The following is a 21,426-nucleotide window of genomic DNA, read 5'->3' as shown; positions in this document are numbered from 1 at the left end:
TACACAAAACGTCATCGTCTTGTTTATTATCTCCATTGAACATCTCGCCTTCAAATATATAATTACCTCCAACCATTTCTTACGCAAAAACAATTTTTGAAAAGAAAAAATTGTTCAAATGCAGTGATTTGGATTAGAGCAGACAAAACTGCTAAAATTAATTTAAACCAGTATAGTATTTTAATCTCCATATCATTTGATAGTGTGTACAATTATGATTTTCATAAAAATATGTCCTGTCGCCCTCTATAGCAAGTACTTGCCAGCACTGGAGTTAACGAACGCAAACATGTGCACGTCGTGTACGCTTGTACGTCACCACACCCGATGACCTCATGAAGATTAGTTCACTCAGCGGATGAATACTCATAACATGTTGATGTTTCTTTTAAACATAATTTGATGAAATAAAAGTTGCATACGATCACTGCTTTTTAAGGTATAAAAATAATTAATTAAATCTACAATTGGTATTGTTATTTTCCAAAAAGCAATCAGAAAACAGTATGTTACTTTTATGCAGCGGAGGTGTGGACTTGTGTTGTCTGGTGTAAATAAACTTTCAACCGCCATCCATCAAACGGAAGTTATGAGGGGTGTATACTTCTGTTGAACTAAAAAGGACGCATTTGCTTTGTGTTTGTTATTGTATTTTGACAGTGGTTTTATCTAAAAATGAAGTGAAATATTCTTCTATTAATATTTATACATTTGGTTTTATCTGTAATCCTAAAAACAGTGTGCTTTTATCGTTTGGTTAATCGAAACTTCAACCCCGGAAGTTGGTAGGTAACACACACTTCACCAGTTATACACGCTTCTTGTTTGAAATTGAGACAAATAATCATTGCTTTTTACAAATAAATAGGTTACTATTATCATGATAAGAGTGCTAATATCTATTTGATTACTTTACTGTTTGTAGTGCAGAATATATAATAGTTCTTGTTAGTGTATGTGTAAGAAAAAGAATAAATCTAGGTTAGGCCTAGGCTACGCTGTCTCGAAACCTTTCTTCGTCGCGTCGTCAGCCTAACGTGGGAAGGGTTTAGGCGCGTGATGGGGATTAACGCAGACAGGCCTAGCTTTGGCTAAATGTGCCTAGTCTCGTGTTAATTATAATAAGCTATTTGTTTTCACTGTAGTTTACTTTGTGCCACAATATTTGAGTAAGTCTGTAAGCAGTAAACCACTGCACTTGTTTGAGTCTAGGCCTAAGTTAATACATTTATTTTTTCTTGAATTGTTTTTACAATAAAAATATAATTTCTAAATTGAATGGTCCCTTAAAAAAGGCCTTATCATTTTGTATTTTATTGAAGACCCAGTTAGGGTCTAGGCCTAGCTAGATTTTTAGATTTAAAATATTTTAAAAATATATTAACACTAAACAGAAATAAAAATATTTATTTATATTTATTTCTTTGAAAAAGTATTTTTTATGTGGACCAATTTGTGCATGGTATTTGGCTGACAAGAACCATGTCATCTGTTCCCCATGGCCTAATTATCAAGTTCAATAAGTAAATTTCAATAATGTAATAAGCTGTATGATTTTTTTACTTTAAAAAAGAACAAAGTATTTACTATTACTGTACAACTCACAAATAATTTGTCAAATTTTAAGAATGACAACTTTATAATTATTACTTTTTGTTTGATAATTCTCAGTGCAAAATGGAATAAATTTGCAGAAATTGTGAATAAATTATAATTACAAATTTACAAAGGATGTTTCATAAATATTGATATAGTACTGTACAGTGCTTCCATTAGTATCTATTGATTAAAGACTAGGGATTAATTATTTAAATATGCTTATCCTCTATATGCTGTTAATAGAACACATTAAAGCAAGTTACTTAGTGCAGGCCAATGTGCTAAGTGTAGAACTGAATAACACCCAGAGAAACTGTTAGTTCCAATGTTTAACAAATCAGTGCATTGCATTTGCAATTTATATTGTATTAATTTACTGTATACTTAGATATTCTGCCAACATTCATATTCAATATTATTTATACTATCATGAATAATTCAACATGGTAATTTCACATTGTTTAAACAATATTTGTTTTGATTGTGTCTTATTATATTATTATAACTCTGTGATATAGTACGTCTTCACTGTTTAAAATTCATTTTGTTTTTGGCATTATTTGTAAGGCATCAATAATAATTTATATAGTTTCAATCTTTGTCTTTAGAGTCATAATACTGTAATGTATAACAAAAATAGGGATCATGAGGTCAAGGGTTAATGGTACTGTAGGTCAGGAAAGCGGTATCCATAGGTTTCTGGTGTATTCCATGTTTAAATTAGAGCGTGTGGAAGTCTAAAAACTTATAATGGATGGAACTTAGTGGTAGCTAGCTCACCTCCACCCAGCATTAATAAATATTATAATGGAAATTCTTGAATAAATATTATTTTAAGTTTAACTCTGTAATTTGATAAGAGTATAGAATTACTAAATAATACAGATTAGATAAAGTAAATGTTTTTTATTATTATTATAGTAGAACTGTACTAAGTTGTTTCTTTTTTTTTGCATTTACAGGAGCATTGAGTGAGAAACAGAGTTTGTATACTCCTCGTCATCCTATCATCACCTTTGGCAGGATCAACATCTTCATGCCAAGATGGGGAAAATCATATCTAAAATCTTTGGCAATAAAGAAATGAGAATTCTAATGCTTGGATTAGATGCAGCTGGTAAAACAAGTATCCTTTTATACTGTATGATCTATTTAGCTTAAGTGTGATGTGCCCACCAAATATGGTAGTGATATGCCCAAATATGGTAGTGGTATGCCCAAACATGTTAGTGGTATGACATCATCATGTCCATATATGGGCGCATCACATTTTTTTGTCGCATAAACTTTGATAGTGTAGACAGAGCTTTAGAAACAATATTATGGCTTGGTTATCAATAAGTATGATGCAATGCAGAGGAAAAGGAGCACAACGTAAGACCAATGATAAACTGTTGCTTGTGATTGGGTCAAATTATGGGCTTTGTTTGAGTATGGAAACCTAGCTTTACCAATATTGTAAGCCTACCGCACCAGTTCATGGCAAGTTATCTGGAAATGGCCACCATTTTGTGCATTCATGTACAGCAACTGGTAGCAGAAAGTCAATCATCAATTGAATAAAATAAATTAATATTTTTTAAAGAAAATAATACACTAAGTATTCAACAGCCTGTTATTCCATCAGGGCACAGAATTGTTTCCCGTTTAGGTGGGTAGTTAACAGAGGCGGTTGATAATCATTCATTCTAGTGGGATTGTGACAATTTTAATAAGTTAAGATTAACTGGGTCGCTAAGTCTTACTCTCTTACAAGAAGGAAATCCAAGTTTTATCAGTCTAAAGCGTCTGATGAGTTAAATAAAGATTGTATTATGAATGATTATATTATTATTGAGATTATATTAAAGATACTGTTGTGGATAGGATTAAGTAAGAATCCATGAAAACACTACAGTGCAGCTTAAGAGTGGTAGAGAAGTTTTAAAATAATACAGTTAATTAACCTCTAACTATATTTTCTTCTACACGCTATTTGATGTGAACTTAAAAATCAGTAGTAACACTTAAAAATTGTCATGTTCTGATTAAATTTTGGTTTCCTAAAAATATACTTTACTAGTAACTGTAAAGTTAACTGTTTGTACAGACTTAGCCAAACCATACTGTAGAGCAACAAAATAGACTGCTTTATGTCCAAACTAACATTAGAAAGAACTAAATTCACAATGAAATCGTTCACAATAGACATATGACTGTGGTTTTGTGGAAACAGAGTACAAATTGGCTAATTTGACTAGCCTAGTCTATACATTTATCATTGTTGAAATATAATGAAGAAGGACATTCTGGTGCTTGGGAGTAATTTTACTACAGTTGAAGGAAATCACAAGTAGTTGTTACACATATGTGCCACACTTGTTAATTTCCTCTGTTTCCTGGTAGCTAGTAATTGGAAGTTACAGTTCTTAAAAGCGTACAGTATTCCTGGTATCATACTACAGTACACATAAAACATGTCCGCATTGGACTTTCCAGCTCTGTCTACACTATCAAACTAGTTTGACAAAAAAAATGTGATGTGCCCAAATATGGTAGTGATATGACATCATCATGTGATAGATTTGATGTGTAGACAGAGCTTTAAAGTACAGTTGTTTTATCAAAAGCTGATTCACACTACTTGGCAAGTTGACCAAGAAGAAGCTGGAGTACTGTAATTAGTGATGGTACTGTATATTCAGAACATTGTTGTATTTTTAAAATGTCAGCCTCATAAAAAAAAAATATGGTACAACAACTTGGTGTAGGCCTACTAAACTGTACTGAAGCTCCTTCATTGTTAACTTTCTGGTGAAATTGTTTCTGTTCTTGTTTGTTTTTGCATGATTTGTATATGGATGTACTATCCGAAATAAATGAATGAATGAATAGCACATTGTCAATTAGCTAAAAAACCATTATTGACTGTGCCTTACCCACTACACTCATACAGGCTGTAAAATATACATTTTAGGTATGCCTTAAATTATGCATGACTGCATATACTCCCTGGAGAGCTATAGAACATGTGTTATTTGAAAGTGTTTATCTCTACTTGTCAAACAGAGGTGTGGCAATGGGTTTTTTGTATCTGATAATTATAATGAATAATTTTATTATCGTTATCCTCCGGTATAATCCCACCCCCTACTTTATCTCTGATTTCACAATCAGGCATTATCCCTGGGTATAGTCCCAGTGTTGACTTTTGGTCTGGATGTAGGCTTCTCTCCATCAAGTTCAGATGTTTTCCTATCATTTTTTCCTGAACCAGGGTTTCCCTGGATATAGTCCCAAAGGTGGCCCAATTTTGTGTTCTAGGTGGGTGGGATTATACTAGAGGATATACTGTATATGTGTAGTTTTCTGAAGCTACAATTTCACTGATTTGAGGCATTTATTAGCTATGTTTATGTTACAGTATTTTGTTTGTATTTTCCTTAACCATTTTGTTTTAGCTATTCTCTATAAATTAAAATTAGGTCAGTCCGTAACAACCATTCCAACTGTGGGCTTTAATGTGGAAACAGTAACATATAAAAACGTTAGGTTTAATGTATGGGTAAGTACACTTTGCATACTATTCAAACATTTAAAAACAATTAGAGTACTGTGCGGAAATGTGTTAAAGACCGCCAATGTGTTAAGCCCCAATGTGTAATACTGTACCTGTGTTGGGACACAAACTACTGTTAAAAATAACACATACACTAAGTGTAAACGTGTGTGTTTATTCCTATGTTGAAATCCGTCAGGCTACTTCCACCAGTGTCTTCAAATCTCTCCTCAAAACCCTCCTTTTTAATTTGTAATTTTTCTGAATTTTCTGTCTTTGTAAAGCGCATTGAGGCTTTCAGCATAATGCGCTATACCAGTTATTATTATTATTATGTTCATTGCATGTACTTCTTGATGGTGGAGGGTGCTACCAAATTAATTGACAAATTATTAACTAATCAATATTCAACACACCTATTATTAGAAAAAGAGTTTGCCATGTTGTGTTATAATAAATAATTACAATGAGCTTCCATAAATAAATAATTTGACTTAATAAAATTAAAACGTCTGAATTGAATAACTCTTTTGTACTGAGTCTTAATTTAATTAGATTACATTCTGATCTATTGTTTTAACTGATTACAATGATGAAGTTTGTTTATTAATTATAACTATGTTGAAAGATGACATCAGATAGTGGTGTAACACAAATACCTCACATAATTCAACGCCTATTTAATGGACTATCTTAAGGCAATTAACCTCAATTCTGATATGTTGGACATTGACCTTTTGCTAATTATGTATTGTGTTTGTATACTTTCAAAAACCTCAAATTGTCTTCATAGCTAATAATAGAAACTCACCAGTTAAAAGAAACTAGGATTGTTCAACTTCACTATAATACTTAGCCTTCCAATCCTAAGGTCTTTGGTCCAATATTAAAATTATTTTTAGTCTACAGTGCTACTACGGACCTTGTGATAAAACTTAAAAGGGGCAAGGATAGATCTAGGCTCTAAATACATGTAATAAAGTAGTGAACATGCTACCCCCTAAATCCACCCCTAATTAATATAAAAAAGTATGACACAAAAATGTTTTGTTCTGTAAAGGTTGAACTGTTTTGTCGTTTCGGAAAAATGATAAACATGCATTACTTCTCTTTGTAGGATGTTGGCGGTCAGGATAAAATTAGACCTTTATGGCGGCATTACTACACAGGCACACAAGGCTTGATCTTCGTAGTAGATTGTGCAGATAGGGATCGTGTAGACGAAGCCAGGCAAGAACTACATAAGATTATAAATGATAGGGAAATGAAGGATGCTATCATCTTAATATTTGCAAACAAACAAGATTTACCTGAATGTAAGTAACTCGATGCCATAAATGTACAGTGATGTTTGTTAACTCAATGTATTATTTTTGTATTTCATAATCATGTCGTTAGTGAGGCTAAGCTCTGTCTACACTATAAAACTAGTTTGACAAAAAAACTGATGTGCCCAAATATGGTGGTGATATGCCCATATATGGTAGTGATATGACATCATCATGTCCATATATGGGCACAAAACATTTTTTTGTCACAAACTTTGATAGTGTAGACAGAGATTAAGTGACACTGACTGTGTGTAATGTTTTGTTGAAGTTTTATTTGCACATCTGTAAAGAAGGAAAATTCACTTTAATGTGAAAAAATTTGTTTTTCTGTACTTTGAGAATGTTTGTAGTACAAGTAAACAGTAAACTTTGACAATGAATTTTATTGTTTTTCCAGCTATGAAACCACATGAAATCCAAGAAAAATTGGGCCTTACACGTATACGTGATCGTAACTGGTTTGTACAGCCGTCTTGCGCTACGACAGGCGACGGGTTATATGAAGGTTTGATGTGGCTGACATCAAACCACAAGTCCTAATGATATCCTTAGTCTTAATTAAGTGAACCAATGTACATAAAAATTATTTACGTAAGTAGAAGAGGTGGGAAAATATGATTAAATAAAAATGATTTTTCTGCTCCATGTGTAACTATGTCCATTAAGTTTAATTGGACATACTCAGAATGGAAGATGATTATAGGAATATGTTGAAATATGGTGCATATGAATAAAACCTCTTTTTCAGTGATAAAATAAAAACAATTTGGCTTATTAAGGCTGAGAAACGTGCATACAGTAGTACTAGTAGATGGCTATTTAACATCTGTTAGAAAAGGCATATTGTAAAGACATCAATTTTTGCCTGAGCTCTGTTGCAACATGCATTTTTACAGTACAGCTGAAAAAAGGGAGACTTTCAAAATGATATCGGACGTACCCTTTCCTGAAAATGGAAGCTCCCTAATTGTTTTGTAATTTTCAAATCTGCACCAAAGATATATCCACTGATTGATTTACCTAGTATTTATATTCAGCTAAAGTTAAAGCAGATTTAGATCTTACTTAGGTACAGTATACCATATAGAACATCTTAGCTGTATACAGAATGGTGTACACCATTACCATATATGGTACATCTCATGACCGTTTTCCAATACTGTTTATTTTGAAAGCATAATTGATAATGTGATCTTCCAAAACATATACATTTGTAATGGTAGACATTGAAATTGCCAGGTTCAATAATAATAATATAACCTGACTATACATGGGCACACCATGACTATATATAGGCACACACCATGACTGTATGGGTACATCATAACTATACTGTATATGGGAACATCATGACTATATATGTGCACATCATGACTATATGGGCACATTATGACTATATATGGGCACATCATGATGGGCGCATATATATTATGGGACCATTACAATGACTATTAGATGTAAATCTGTCTGATTTAAAAAAATAAAAATGTTTAATGAATGTCGAAACACAAATGGAAACTGATCTCTGTATAGGATGAACTTATATACGGCACTGCACAGTGATTAGTTCTTACTATTAATTTATGCAAATGAATTTAGAACAGCCATTTGTGATTATGTTAGATATCTTTATTTCTACTGCAAATTTGCTTTATATCGTTGCACACGACATGCATAACAAACTGCAAAAAAATCTGTGCCCATCAGAAGTAGAGCGGTATTGTTAAAATGTAAATGTTCACATAATGAAACTTTCATCTGTATTTTTTAAAGAAGAAGTTATTACATTACTGTTTTATGTTACAATGTTTTGTTACAGTATATGGTAAATGTTAATTCATTTTAAACTAAAATATATTAAAAGGTTTGCATGATGCGATAATATATTTATATGTTTGTGAAATACTATGTAAAAAAAGCCAGTGTTTGATTATATTCAGGGTTGCCCTGGAATTTCCAATCTTCTCACTCCATACATGTACCTATATTTTCACTTAAAAGCTTAAAACCATTTGCGAAAATAATTCTTTTCAATATTTTTTAGGGGGTAAAAAGAAACCTCTTCTGTCCCCCTACAAACCACAACTGTGTTACGGTGTGGGTGGGAGGAAGCACATCATGCCTTGCCTGCCCACAATGAATTAACACGACATGGTCATAGTTCGTCGCAAATCAGAGGCAAAAAAAAAAAAATTTTAATAAACACAAGCTTCAATTAAATATAATTTATGTTTTGTGTATCTTTTTCTCAAAATTGTCCATTTACAATAGTAAAAACTGTAGAAATTTTTATCCAAAATGTTGTGTATACTAGTAGATATAGATACCTTGAATCAAAAGGAACTGTGAACTATGTATATATAAATAAAAAAAATGAAGAATGTTTAATGCCAATGTGCTTTTGCTTTCATTTTTAATAAACATTTAAAACGACCTGTGTTGCATATTCAGATAGTGTAAAACTCTGTCTATGCTATCAAACTTTATGTGACAAAAACATGTGATGTGCCCATATATGAACATGATGATTTAATATATCTACCATATATGGGCATATCACTACCATATTATGGGTTTTATGTTTTGCAGACAAATAAAATAAGCGATTTTTGTTTAATGAACCATTTAATATTAAGAAATGAAACTTTTTAAAACCATTTTCAGATAATTTGTATAAAATATTTTTTTGTGTACAATTTTTTTTTGTTGCAAAGGGTTTCAAATGTAGGAAATTGCGCTATATTCATTTAGTCTTATTATCCAAGTGCATAAATTCAACACATTTTTTAGTTGACTGTGGTAGAGCACCTATTATAAGACAGCCATATTAAGGGACACTTTCCCATGTTATGAATATGTTTTATGGCCAATCCATAAAGAATCCCTTAAAAATTTGTTGGATCCTGAAAGTGTCTCCTAGGTGTTCTACTGTTAGTAGAGTTTTCATCATGCTTATATATTTCTTTTGTAAAAAGCTAGAATTGCCTTCAATTCTTTCTGTATTAATCAAATATCCGCTGCAAAATATGAATGAATTCGTTATTAATTTGAAGCTTAGAGCTTATATGTATCTTGTATTGATTTGATGCTAAATTAATTTCTATAATTTAATTGTATTGATTTTGACACAGAAACAAATTTCTATTTGACATATTTTATGATTATTATATATTTCTATATAATTATTATTAGTTTAAATGATGTTTGAAGTCGAACCAGTATGTGCTAGATTGAAACACACTGTATACACCTTTCAAGTTCTAGTTATAATTTGGGTTTTTATATTATTAAAATACAGTATATTAAAGATAAAAATATGGTAGCATTTAGGATATCGCTTTTTATATCCCTGCTTGGATATACTACTGTAACTATAGTGTTTTCTATTCAAAAGTACATGTATAAGGGTTTTTTAAAAACAAATTGATAATGAAAATAGATGTATAAAGTCCTTTTCCACCACTGGTCTGATGTACACACATTTTATTAGTGTTAGTAAACCCTTACAATAATATTAATACAGTAATACAATAATAATTTAATTTTTTTTGTACTAAATATATAAAAATTTAGGGAAATGTATTTTATTTAAGTTGGTAAAAGTCAATAATATTGGTTTCAATATGCATTTTGTTGTTTTGTTTTTTTCGAATAACAATGTATCATGATGTATGTATGTATTTTCTTTTCTTTTCCCAAGTGTTATATATTAATGTTACTCTATCCGTTTGGTGCTTCAACACACAGCCCATTACATATTCTTGTTTGTATAAAGATGTTTAATTTTACTTGCTCAATTATTTTTTATACTGTACACAATATATAGATTGTATATGATTCCAATTGATTGTGCATGTGATCTATGAATTGACGTCAAATAGCTTGGTTCACACTAAAGCTCTGTCTATACATTTCACAATTGACACAGTGCATGTGATCTATGAATTGGCTTCAAATAGTGTGGTTCACACCAAAGATCTGTCCAGACATTTCACAATGGGACTGGTCACTAGCAGTGAGCTACTCCAACTTCTTGCATATAAACAATGAGAAGTTTGAGCACCTATCTGCTGATTAATCAAAACCAGCCCAGTCAAATACACCTATTATATCCCCTTTTTGGAATGACACAAAATTCGAAAAACATAGAAATACCAGTAGTAGTAACACTGTGTATGATAGAGTATGGTTTTCGAAATACATTTTACGAATAATAAATGAATTTTTGTCTCTAATAATAGTGGCATTATGTAATGATGGGTGTCCAGTTTTTTAGGTGTCTTTTCTTTGTTCTTTGATGTTTTATGATCTAGATAGAGCTTTACAATAATAAATCTGAAACTTAAAGGAAATATTGACTTGGAAAACAACACAACCAATTGAACATCAAATTACTATCTATGTACTACAGTATATGGTTCACAATGTGAAATCGTTTGAATCTACTGGATCGAAGTTTATGTGAACCTAGCTATAATGGATCATTTTCGCATGTAATAAGAGAGTTAATTAGTCATTGACGAATCTGAATAAAAGATAAATTACATGCTTAAAATGTGTCTGATTTCTAATCTGTTTGAATTTATTCTTGTATAAAATTTTGGTTTTGTTGTAAATGTAAGTTATTAAGGCAACTGCGGTGTCCTCCAAAAATAAATTTACAAAAAAAAGTAGATTTTCATTTTAGTTATTGTTTGTGTTGAGCATGTTTATTTTATAAATATTAGGTATTAATAATATTATAATTGCGTAAATTGAGTGATGAGAAAAATATTACTTCGCCCTCTTCGTCAACGACACGCTCTGATAAGTTTCTATGTGCAGTTCACACACAGAAATTGGAATCACGGGGTTTTAATTCGCGGAGAGAGAGGTACATAAACAAACCTATTTTTGTGTATTAAGGTAAGAAAACGTTTCTTTTGTGCAGCAGAAAGTATTATGTTATTATCTAAAGTAATTCAGTGATAAATGCACGTTAATTTCAATATTATATTGCTAGTGGTAAACATGAAAAGCAGTACTTATTTGAGTCATAAAAAGGTAGCCTAGCCCATGCCCAGCCAGCAGCATTGCAGCACGGTATTAAATGGAATGTAGGTCCCCTGTAGACTCATAAATCTAATGGCCCAGAAGGCGCAACCCTGGGAAATTTCTACATATTTGTCAAGTTTGCTTTCTCTTTAGTAGCCTACAGTAAGCCTGATGATGGGCCTTACCTACCGGTACCCTACACAAAAAAGTGTTATGCTTTTTTGGAAGAAGACAAGATGCTGCGTCGTTATTTTTTGGTGTTGGAAATAAATCTGAACAAATTATATTTATAATACTTTAATAGAAGATTAAGTACATGGCACCTACCTAGTACTAATACTACTACTACTACTACTAGGCCTAGATAGATAGGTGTAGGTTTTCACTTATACAAGAAGTCATCTTTTCTGATATACAGAAGAGAAGAGAAGAGAAAGAAAAATTGTCAGATTTGCTTTTTTGATGTGTGTTCTTCGTATTTTACACGCAGGACGGCTGACAAGAACCATCTAATCTATTTGTCATGGCCTTATTTACTTGCCTAGTACATAAGTAAGATTACGTAATTAAGAATATCTCTAGTCTAGTGTTATCAACAAATTGTAATCAGTACAAAGTTCAAAGATCCATTAGGCCTATTAGTTCTGTAGTTTAAAGCCCCATTCCCTTTATTGATATATTATACTTCTTCCAAAAACAAAAATATAAATCCGCGTGCAATGCATGCTGGGATTTATAGCTGGCCGCTTAAATCATTAGAATTGGCTTACTAAACATAAAGGACTTTATGAAACAGGACGGTTAGGGGAGGAAGATGATGTGTTTCTCTAGAGCGTAAAATCATATACCGTCAATATAGCTGTGTTATTAGTTACGCACCCGGCCCTTGTGCGAAGACGACGACCGGACGGTCATGAGCACCGTCATGTGGCTTCCCGTCTTGTCCCTAGTCCCTATTTTTAACCATTTAAAGACCGAAACAATTGTCGCACTGGGACCATATATATTTATTTTGTTTACATTATTTAAATGTTAACATAAATCTAAAGAACATAGGAAATGGGGCTTTAAATAATACCTACTTTTCCCAGGGGAAAAGTACTCTCTTTCAACTCCTATTAATTTTGTTGTAAATTAAAAGCAATTTAAAAACTAAATTGTTAATTAAAGTAATCATTGCACCTTAAATGTTATATAATGATGGTATTGTATAGTCTATAGATACTGTAAATTTACATACATTTCGCAAGACCAAATATGTATTGTGCAAGATTTTGTGGAGTCATGCCAACATTTTTCAAAGTCGGTGTCAAAGTCACAAAACTGCTCGCACACATTTTGTGGACTGAGTTTGGTTAAATACAAAGTACACAATTACTATTGTATGTTACTAAACATGCTGTTGAAATTTACCCAGGTATATCAAGAGTTAATATTCAACTAATTTTTGTTTTTATACATTTTCTTTTGTAGGAAAATAAACATTTTCAATTATGTCCATTGATGCAGCTAAAGTAAGTATTTTTTAAAGTGTTAATACATTTTTTTGCAGAATTTTAGTGTATCTGCACAACTACAAATACATTTATTCATCAAAATATAAATTACAATAAAATAATAGTATGTATAATGTTTCAAGAAAATGATGAAATGGGGTCTCAGGAAACCAGGAGGTGTATAAAACAAATTTAAATACAGTTTTGGGAAAGATACATTTAGATTTATAGGAATTTGAATTTTTTTTAAACGTCATGCTTTATATTATTTCTGTTAGATTGTGGCTACGTGCCGCGAGTCCTTCAACAAGGGATGTACCCGCTCCTATGAACAACGTAAACAACTTTTAGAAAGTATGTTGAATTTTATCAAAGATCATCAGCAAGATATGATAGATGCCATGAGTAAAGATCTTAGAAAGGTATATACTTATTTTATTTTTATTCAACCTTATTTATAGAGGGTGATCCTAAACAGCATATGACAATCCTATGAGTTATGATAACTGTTACAGTGGCTGTGTGTACAGTAGGCCTACTAGTACACCGGGATAAGCCCCTACTTGTCTTCGAAAGATGTACTAGGTTCTTTAAAGTGCACATGAGCCAGATGTGTACACATGGACCTACGGTTTATAGTCCTTAATCCGAGAAGACTCGTTCTACCGCTGTAACCATGGAGCGAGTGAGGCTCGAACCCTTGCTGATGTTATGGCTAGGTATTACGGTTCCACTGTCTTAACCACTTGGCCACTCATTTTACATTTTACATTATCAATCAATCATGCAATTCTACAACCAATTGATTAATTCGAACAACAGCATATAAATGACCACTTACTGTACAGTTTGAAACTCATGCTTTTTAAATTAATCTTGTATGGGGCTTTTAGTAGTGACACATTATATACTGCAGTGTAATTAAGTAAATATGTGTGCATTGTTTGCACAATACAATTATTCTTTTCTATTGTTATTCTTGCCATGGTTACAGCAGCTCTCAGTACCATGATTTTATATATAATGTTTAAACACACTTTCTAATGCATTTTTAAAAATGTTAATGCATATACGTCATGCATTTTAATGTGAAGCGGAGTGTCTGTGTTATTTCTTTATTATAACATTTTAGTATTAAAGCCTGCCTCAATATTTTCTCTGTTCACATTTTTGTTTGTTAGGTGAAATAAATGATATGATATGATATAAAATTATAATCAAAGAGCTTGGGTTCAATTCTAATTGTGGTCTATGTAGAAAAATGAGAACCTTTATTGTACTCTATCTTTGACACATTGATCCAAATTAAATAAACACCCTGTATTTTTAATGTCTTTATATTTATAGCCAAGGAGTGAGGCCATGGGAATGGAAATATCTTTTGCTGAAAATGAGGTGATACACGCTTTGAATCATTTGAAGGAATGGATGAAAGATGAAAAGGTATTTTGTACTTCAGTTTTGTTAATCATAATATCAACTGAATGACACAGTTGACCTGATTTTGTATTTACTATTAGTAAACATACAGTATACTTAAATTTAAAGAGACACATTTTCTATCTGCATAATGAGCAGAGATGTGAAGCAACATTCATAGGACTCTATTCTTTCTTTTCTTTTTTGTTTAAAAAGTACTACTACTACTACTACTACAGCACATTTTGACATAACAAGACACTCTTGGGCTAAGCATTTGGGAAAGTGAACTTTTTAAACAAAAAAGATTCTGAATGCAAAATTTGGAACTATTTGGACCTCAAGAAAAATCTGAGTTTAGGATTGTACGGTATTGAGAGAGTAAAGCTCTGTTTACACTATCAAACTAGTTTGACAAAAAGAAGTAGTGATGTGCCCAAATATGGTAGTGATATGCTCAAATATGGTAGTGATATGACATAATCATGTCCGTTTATGAGCACATCACATTTTTGTGTCACATAAAGTTTGATAGTGTAGACAGAGCTTGAAATGTATATTTACATTTTTTAACTTATTTATTTATTTTATTTATTTTATTTATTTTATTTATTTTTGTTACTTAGACCAGTAAACCAATGGCGATGGTAGGTAAAGATGTATACATAAAGTCAGAACCTGTGGGTGTAATGCTGATCATTGGTGCTTGGAACTACCCTGTTCAACTTATTCTGCACCCACTCATTGGAGCTATTATGGCAGGTTTGTAAACTTCATGTGTGGCTAGATAGATAGAGGGCACCATAAGATTAATGTACTGTAATATCAGTTAGAGGAAAAATGGAAAAATCAGCACTGTGATCATGTTGCAACAGTTAGTTTCTGAAAACTCCTAGAAAGTAAGAAGCCTTTTGCCATTTTTCTCCTGACTGATATAGCAAATTAAAGTTTAGAGGCCAAGCGGTTAACTCAGAGGGGCGACACAAAATAAAACCATTGGTTCAAGTCTCACTTTGTCTTTTGTTCTAGTGGTAGAACAAGTCTTCTTAGATAAAGATTGTGCATTTTAAAGAACATGGTGCACCTTTAGAAAGAGTTGGGTTACCCTGGTGTACTGGTACATCTCAGCTCTGGGTCAATAGAGGGCCTAATCAAATTTCCTCAATAGGATGAATGTAAATACCAGGGAAGAGTGTGTAATTTCACTCTTACCTGGTAAACACAAACATCTGTATATAAATCCACATTTATAAAACATTGACAAAATTCAAATATCAGTGAAGAAGAACAACCAAAAATGCCATTTTATCATAACTGTTTCTACCATAATATTTATTTCTATTTCTCTCATTTTATACGTTTTAGGTAACACTGCTGTTATGAAGCCATCAGAGTTATCACCTGCAACAGCCGCTGTTTTTGAGAAGTTTCTTCCCAAGTATTTAGATAAGGTACAATGTTGGCACAGATTTAGGCAGGGGATAAACAGACTTTAGTCCCCCTCCCCCCTTAAATTGAACGGCCATATCTTTTGTAAAATAAAATAATGACTATTTTTATTTTTCTGCAAACCAACGCCCAACGGATCGTTTTTATCATTTATGGATTATTAGGGGGGGCCCCTCCCTAATCTATAATGCTAGATCCGCCCCCGAGTATTATAATAATAATTATTTGGAGAGTGCATTTTTAAAATAATGTTGTTTCACAGTGTAGTGTAGCCAACAAATCTTAAATAATAACATGAGTTTAACATGACTGTATAATGAAATGGATATGGTAAATTCGAAAAACAACAATTTGTCATATTTCTTTATTTAGGACTGTTATACGTTGGTTAATGGGGGTATCCCAGAGACAACTGCTTTGTTGGCGGAGCGCTTTGATCACATTTTGTACACTGGTAGCAGCCCCGTAGCTAAAATCGTCATGGCAGCCGCAGCCAAACATTTGACGCCAGTTACATTGGAACTTGGTGGCAAGAGGTAAGTAAACAGATCTTATAAAATAAGTCTTTCACATTTTCAAAAAAGAAAAACAATGTTTCAAATTTGATTTCTTCATTTTCTTTATTTTTTCCTAATTTTTTTTTCTTTTAGCCCAGCATTTGTTGATAAGGACTGTAACCTGTACACTGTTGCTAGGCGAATTGCTTGGGGTAGGTTTATAAATAGTGGGCAAACATGCATCGCACCTGACTATGTCTTGCTGGAACGAGAAACTCGGGATAAGTTTGTTGAAGCTGTTAAAGACGCAGTGAAAGAATTTTATGGTGAGGTAAGAAAAAAAACAACCAATGATATATGTGGAAACGGGTTAATTATGGTAATTTTGTGAAAGTAAAACAGAATATGAGAATTCCAGAAATTTCAGTAGTCATGGATGACACCAATTCTCCATGTTAGGTTTTCAAATATTATAGTATGAGTGTTTTTCTTTTTTATTTCAACAGAATCCACAAAATTCGAAAGATTTTGGAAGAATTATAAATGAGAGACATTTTAAGTAAGTAATTTAATCACTATCTTAAATACAATAGTTGTATATACTATCAAATATTAAATATTATTTCATCAAAGCAAAAATACAATGACGATAGACCTGACCTCAACTAAAGGAGGCATAGGTAATGTAATAATGAATTTATTTTCCATACAACGCGTAATACACACATCATATGAAAGGTATAAATCAATAGAACAATGGTTGTATGGAAGGAGACTCTTTAAGTTAAAACAAATAACTTTAAAGCTCTGTCCACACTATCAAACTTTATTTGAAAAGAAAATGTGATGTGCCAATATAGACATGATGATGTCATATCACTACCATATTTGGGCATATCACTACCATATTTGGGTACATCACACTTTGTCAAACTAGTTTGACAGTGTAGACAGAGCTTAAGTTTATAGCCACATTTAGGCATTTACTCTGAATTTAAAGTAAATAACTGAAAAGAAGAAGATATAATCTGTTACTGGTATTGGGTCAGGTAAACATCTACATAGAGAGACATCTGGTAGCCATTGACATTAAGTTGGCATTTTGTAGAAATCTGTGTTTCTACAAAGAGTTTTTTGTTATATAGGAGAGTCGTATCGCTGTTAGATAGTGGGAAATGTGTAATGGGAGGCCAAACAGATGAGAAGGAGAAGTATGTTGCTCCCACGGTTCTTGTTGACGTGAAACCTGATGACCCTGTTATGACAGATGAGGTGTTTGGCCCAGTTCTCCCAATAATGACTGTGTCTGATGTCGATGAAGCAATCAATTTCATCAATAGTCGGTAAGCATTTATAATAATATTCTACTAATTTAGTTGCCTAAAATACTGTAGCTCCCTAAAAGACTTTTGAAAGCAGTGAGGTATCCATTTTACATTCCTACCAAAGATGGAGTTGATTCAGATATGTAGAATTTTAAAAATTACTATTATGTTCGGTTAAATATCGTCAAAATTATATATATACCAGACACCTTTGGACTGGCCTAAAATTTATGATATTCTAAATACATTTTTAATTAAATTTTAGACCTATTGGACCTCAAGATTTTGTGTGATTTTTCAGTTTTCACAGCCTATGTCGCTTTTGTTTTTCCTAACCTGTTTTTATTTTTTTTAGTTCAAATAAATAAATAAAATGAAATAAATAGCATATATATAATTTACAATCATAATGAACCTCTGGCTTATTTTGGTATTTTTCAGTGAAAAGCCGCTTGCAATGTATGTGTTCTCAAACAAGAAACAAGTCGTTGACAGTATTCTTAATCGAACATCTAGTGGTGGTTTCACAGCAAATGATGTTCTCATGCATGCTGCTGGTAAAAAATTTAATTAAATTTGGTTCACCACCGGCAAACGATTGATTTGATTTGTCAGCGCCGGACTGGAACCGTGCCGGAACAGGTGTATAAATGCACAAAAAAATAAATATTATTCAACGCCTTTTTATATTTCCTTTGCAGTTGACACGCTTCCTTTTGGCGGTATTGGTAACAGCGGGATGGGCGGGTACCATGGTAAACATTCTTTTGATAGATTCTCACATAAACGGGCAGTTGTCATTGGAGACCAATCATTAGAGAGTTTACTTGCGTGAGTATAATATTTGATCAGGTAACAATTTAGGAGAGAAGATACTGGTACACAGAGTTATTAGGAAAAATAGAATATAGTACTATAAATATAATCATTATACCAATAATATTCAAATAAATGTATTGATATGTCTAAATTTAAGATTTAATTCAATTCATTAGTACAAGATGGAAATTTGGGGTTTTCAGTGCAACTATATAGTATGAACACAACGCAATAAAACATCTGGCAAAAAGGATCATCATTCAATTTCGCAGTTTAAAATCCAAAATGACATGATCATGTATTATAGCACAGTAGGACATCTCCTTCTTTTGGGGACACCCTTGTAAAATGAATGAGGGGGAAACCTGTTAAAGGGACTCTCCTATTCAAGGGACACTCCTATTAAAGGGACTCTCCCATTCAAGGGACACTCCTATTAAAGGGACTCTCCCATTCAAGGGACACTCCTATTAAAGAGACACTCCTATTTTAGGGACAGTTAACAGGATTCAACTGTATCAATTATTGTTATCTAATGTAGATTTGTATTTTTCTCGTAGTGTTCGTTATCCTCCATATACAGAGTCTAAAGAAGGTTGGTTGTTGTGGCTTATGAAAAAGTCACGTAACAGATCTAGATGGTAGGTGGTCACATGTTATGCATCACTGCACACATGGACCTTCGCTGTTGATATTCGCATGATCATATGTTTCCTTTTCTTTGTGTTATCAGTTTTTTTAATTTCATAACGGCTCACAAAAATGTAACTTTATGGATATATGTACATTCAAATCGTTTACATGTGTCACACACTCCTCAAATCTCCATCTTGGACAAATACGAATAGGAATTTGAAAATACAGTAGAGCTGCTATTTAGAGGACACCTTTAAGATCCAAGTGTTAACAATATTTCCCCTTGTTGGTTTCACAGGAAAAGTGTCCCCTTAATAGGAGTGTCCCCTGAATAGAGGTGTCCTCTGAGTAGTGGTATCTAAAAGGGGAGGATCTACTGTAGTTATCATTTATCATGCATCATCTTCCTTGCAGAATCCGTTACCCACCATATTCCAAGAAGAAAGAAAGCTGGTTTTTGTGGTTAATGTCTAAATCCAGGAAAAGCAAAGCCTTCCCAGTATTAATATATGGAGCCTTGTTGTGTGCTATTGTGGGGTTTTTGTTGAAGGTAATGACTGGTTTCTCTGGGCCTAGCTTAAACTTGTCTTAACTGGTTTCTGGGGCCTTGCTTAAGCTTGTCTGGGGTCTAACTTATAATTGAACTTTTTTGTTGCAGCTGTGTCATGGTATGTGCAGAGACACATGCTTGTTTTTTTTTAAGGGATACATTCTTAATATTCCAAATGACAATTTTATCAAGGAAAGACTATTTTTCTACATCCATTATTCAATTATTATTTTAAAACCCAAAATTTTGCGAGCCGTTATGAACCGTCAATCTGAATTGGCATAACATAAATAACATAACATTTTGAGTTTTCAAGTTTTTTTATTTTTGTTATGGTTATCAGTTGCATTTCAAACTTTTACGTATTCTGTTTTCCTTCCACAAACTATAATTATACTTCTTCATTCATCCAGTATCAGTGAATGTGATTGTAGTAATTGATAGTAGAGATTGTGATATATTGTGGTGATAAATGGATTTAATGATTTTGCAATTCTGAGTAATGATTGAGACAGAGCTAACTAACAAACTTTTTCTATGTTTTATAGTACTGTGATGTAACAAAGATCTATTGAACAAGCAGCTGTAGTAGTAAGCAGTAAACGAACTTGGTTATATCCACCAGTGCAGTGTGTAATAAATTGATAAATACTGGATGTGAAAAAGGAAACAAAAACCTAACCAAGTGTCAGAATATCATGCGATTCATAAATAACTGAAGTCACTGAAAGAGTATTAATTGTCTATAAAATTAACCTTGAAGAAGTTATCCCCTAAAAATAAGAATTTTTAAAAATAGATATTTAATATCCAATTCAAATAATAATGTGTGTACTAAATATTTGTTGCACAGATATGCCAAGCAAATGAGGTTTTTAAATTATGAGAACGCAACTACTAAAAAGATTATTATTATTTCATGACCAAAACAGTTGTTCTGTAAACTTTAAAGCTCTGTCTATACTATCAAACTAGTTTGACAAAAAAGTGTGATGTGCCCAAAATATGGTAGAGATATGCCCATATGTGGTATTGATATGACATCATCATGTCCATATATGGGCACATCACATTTTGTTGTCACATAAAGTTTGATAGTGTAGACAGAGCTTTGCATGTTTCTTTCATGTATATTTCCTTTTCAAAATCAGTTCCATTATTAGTGCTGTATGTATAATTTGAGAGGAAAAGTAGTTCTTGGCAGATAGAAATTGTTTTATAATTATTATGATATAAAATTCATATTTTTAAATGCATGTGTGATAGTGCATGTCTTATATTGCATGTCTTAAATATGTAGGTAATAGTTGTATTATTTAATCGTCAGATTTGTGTGAAATAATTTTATGCGATTTTATATTATATTTTATTTGTTTTTATTTTGTGAATATGAGTAATATAGTTATTTTGTTATTACCATGTTTCAAGGGTATATAATAAGGAATTGGAAATAAAAACATAAATGTGTGTGTTATCTTAATCATAAGGGTTGAAATCCTCTAGGGCACTTACTTGTTTAGAACCGGGCATTATGATATTGTATTGCCCGGTTTATTGTACCAAGGCAGTCTAACAGATTTCCTTGGTATAACACGTTCCTCTGATGTTCAATGGAGAATGCATTAGGATTTTACTATGTTTTATGGGTTGAACATATTACTTAAGGAGATACCAGTAATTATAATCGAATAAAAAATGACCAAAGACAATGATAGGAATTGTTCCTTTTTTAT

At 32.3% G+C, this 21,426-nt stretch overlaps 2 protein-coding genes across 4 annotated transcripts; both read left to right on the top strand.

The window, feature by feature from the left end:
* Nucleotides 1–570: 570 nt before the first annotated feature.
* LOC144849057 (ADP-ribosylation factor 6) lies at nt 571–11,023 on the top strand. The gene is made up of 5 exons (XM_078706027.1): nt 571–785; nt 2,562–2,725; nt 5,040–5,143; nt 6,255–6,453; nt 6,866–11,023. Exons 2-5 carry the CDS (start codon nt 2,644–2,646, stop codon nt 7,006–7,008), a joined length of 528 nt encoding a protein of 175 aa, XP_078562153.1. The 5' UTR covers nt 571–785; nt 2,562–2,643; the 3' UTR covers nt 7,009–11,023.
* A 277-nt stretch (nt 11,024–11,300) lies between these two features.
* LOC144849045 (aldehyde dehydrogenase, dimeric NADP-preferring-like) lies at nt 11,301–21,407 on the top strand. Of its 3 annotated transcripts, none has more exons than XM_078706003.1 (14): nt 11,301–11,373; nt 12,976–13,016; nt 13,277–13,420; nt 14,346–14,441; nt 15,044–15,179; nt 15,783–15,868; nt 16,239–16,402; nt 16,517–16,694; nt 16,870–16,922; nt 17,509–17,706; nt 18,130–18,245; nt 18,390–18,519; nt 19,558–19,693; nt 20,242–21,407. In XM_078706003.1, exons 2-14 carry the CDS (start codon nt 12,996–12,998, stop codon nt 20,266–20,268), a joined length of 1,485 nt encoding a protein of 494 aa, XP_078562129.1. In that variant the 5' UTR covers nt 11,301–11,373; nt 12,976–12,995; the 3' UTR covers nt 20,269–21,407. The 3 variants fall into 3 exon arrangements, with proteins under 3 accessions (XP_078562129.1, XP_078562131.1, XP_078562132.1); XM_078706005.1 differs by lacking the exon at nt 19,558–19,693 and adding an exon at nt 19,068–19,148; XM_078706006.1 differs by lacking the exon at nt 20,242–21,407 and adding an exon at nt 19,068–19,148 and having other exon boundaries at nt 19,558–19,682.
* The last annotated feature ends 19 nt before the right edge of the window (nt 21,408–21,426 follow it).

Source organism: Antedon bifida, chromosome 7, assembly GCF_963402885.1.
Source record: "Antedon bifida chromosome 7, ecAntBifi1.1, whole genome shotgun sequence".
In the NCBI taxonomy this organism is placed as follows: domain Eukaryota; kingdom Metazoa; phylum Echinodermata; class Crinoidea; order Comatulida; family Antedonidae; genus Antedon; species Antedon bifida.
Note: the sequence above shows the minus strand (reverse complement) of the source record. Positions and strands in the feature narration are given on the sequence as shown.

What these genes read in the sequence shown, in the direction of transcription:
- LOC144849057 (XM_078706027.1), top strand. Translation starts at nt 2,644, where the DNA reads ATGGGGAAAATCATATCTAAAATCTTTGGCAATAAAGAAATGAGAATT. An exon ending in ACGTTAGGTTTAATGTATGG is followed by an intron (nt 5,144 to 6,254) that starts GTAAGTACACTT and finishes TTCTCTTTGTAG; the next exon opens with GATGTTGGCGGTCAGGATAA. An exon ending in CAAACAAGATTTACCTGAAT is followed by an intron (nt 6,454 to 6,865) that starts GTAAGTAACTCG and finishes TTGTTTTTCCAG; the next exon opens with CTATGAAACCACATGAAATC.
- LOC144849045 (XM_078706003.1), top strand. Translation starts at nt 12,996, where the DNA reads ATGTCCATTGATGCAGCTAAA. An exon ending in TGAAAGAATTTTATGGTGAG is followed by an intron (nt 16,695 to 16,869) that starts GTAAGAAAAAAA and finishes TTATTTCAACAG; the next exon opens with AATCCACAAAATTCGAAAGA. An exon ending in ATCAATTTCATCAATAGTCG is followed by an intron (nt 17,707 to 18,129) that starts GTAAGCATTTAT and finishes GGTATTTTTCAG; the next exon opens with TGAAAAGCCGCTTGCAATGT.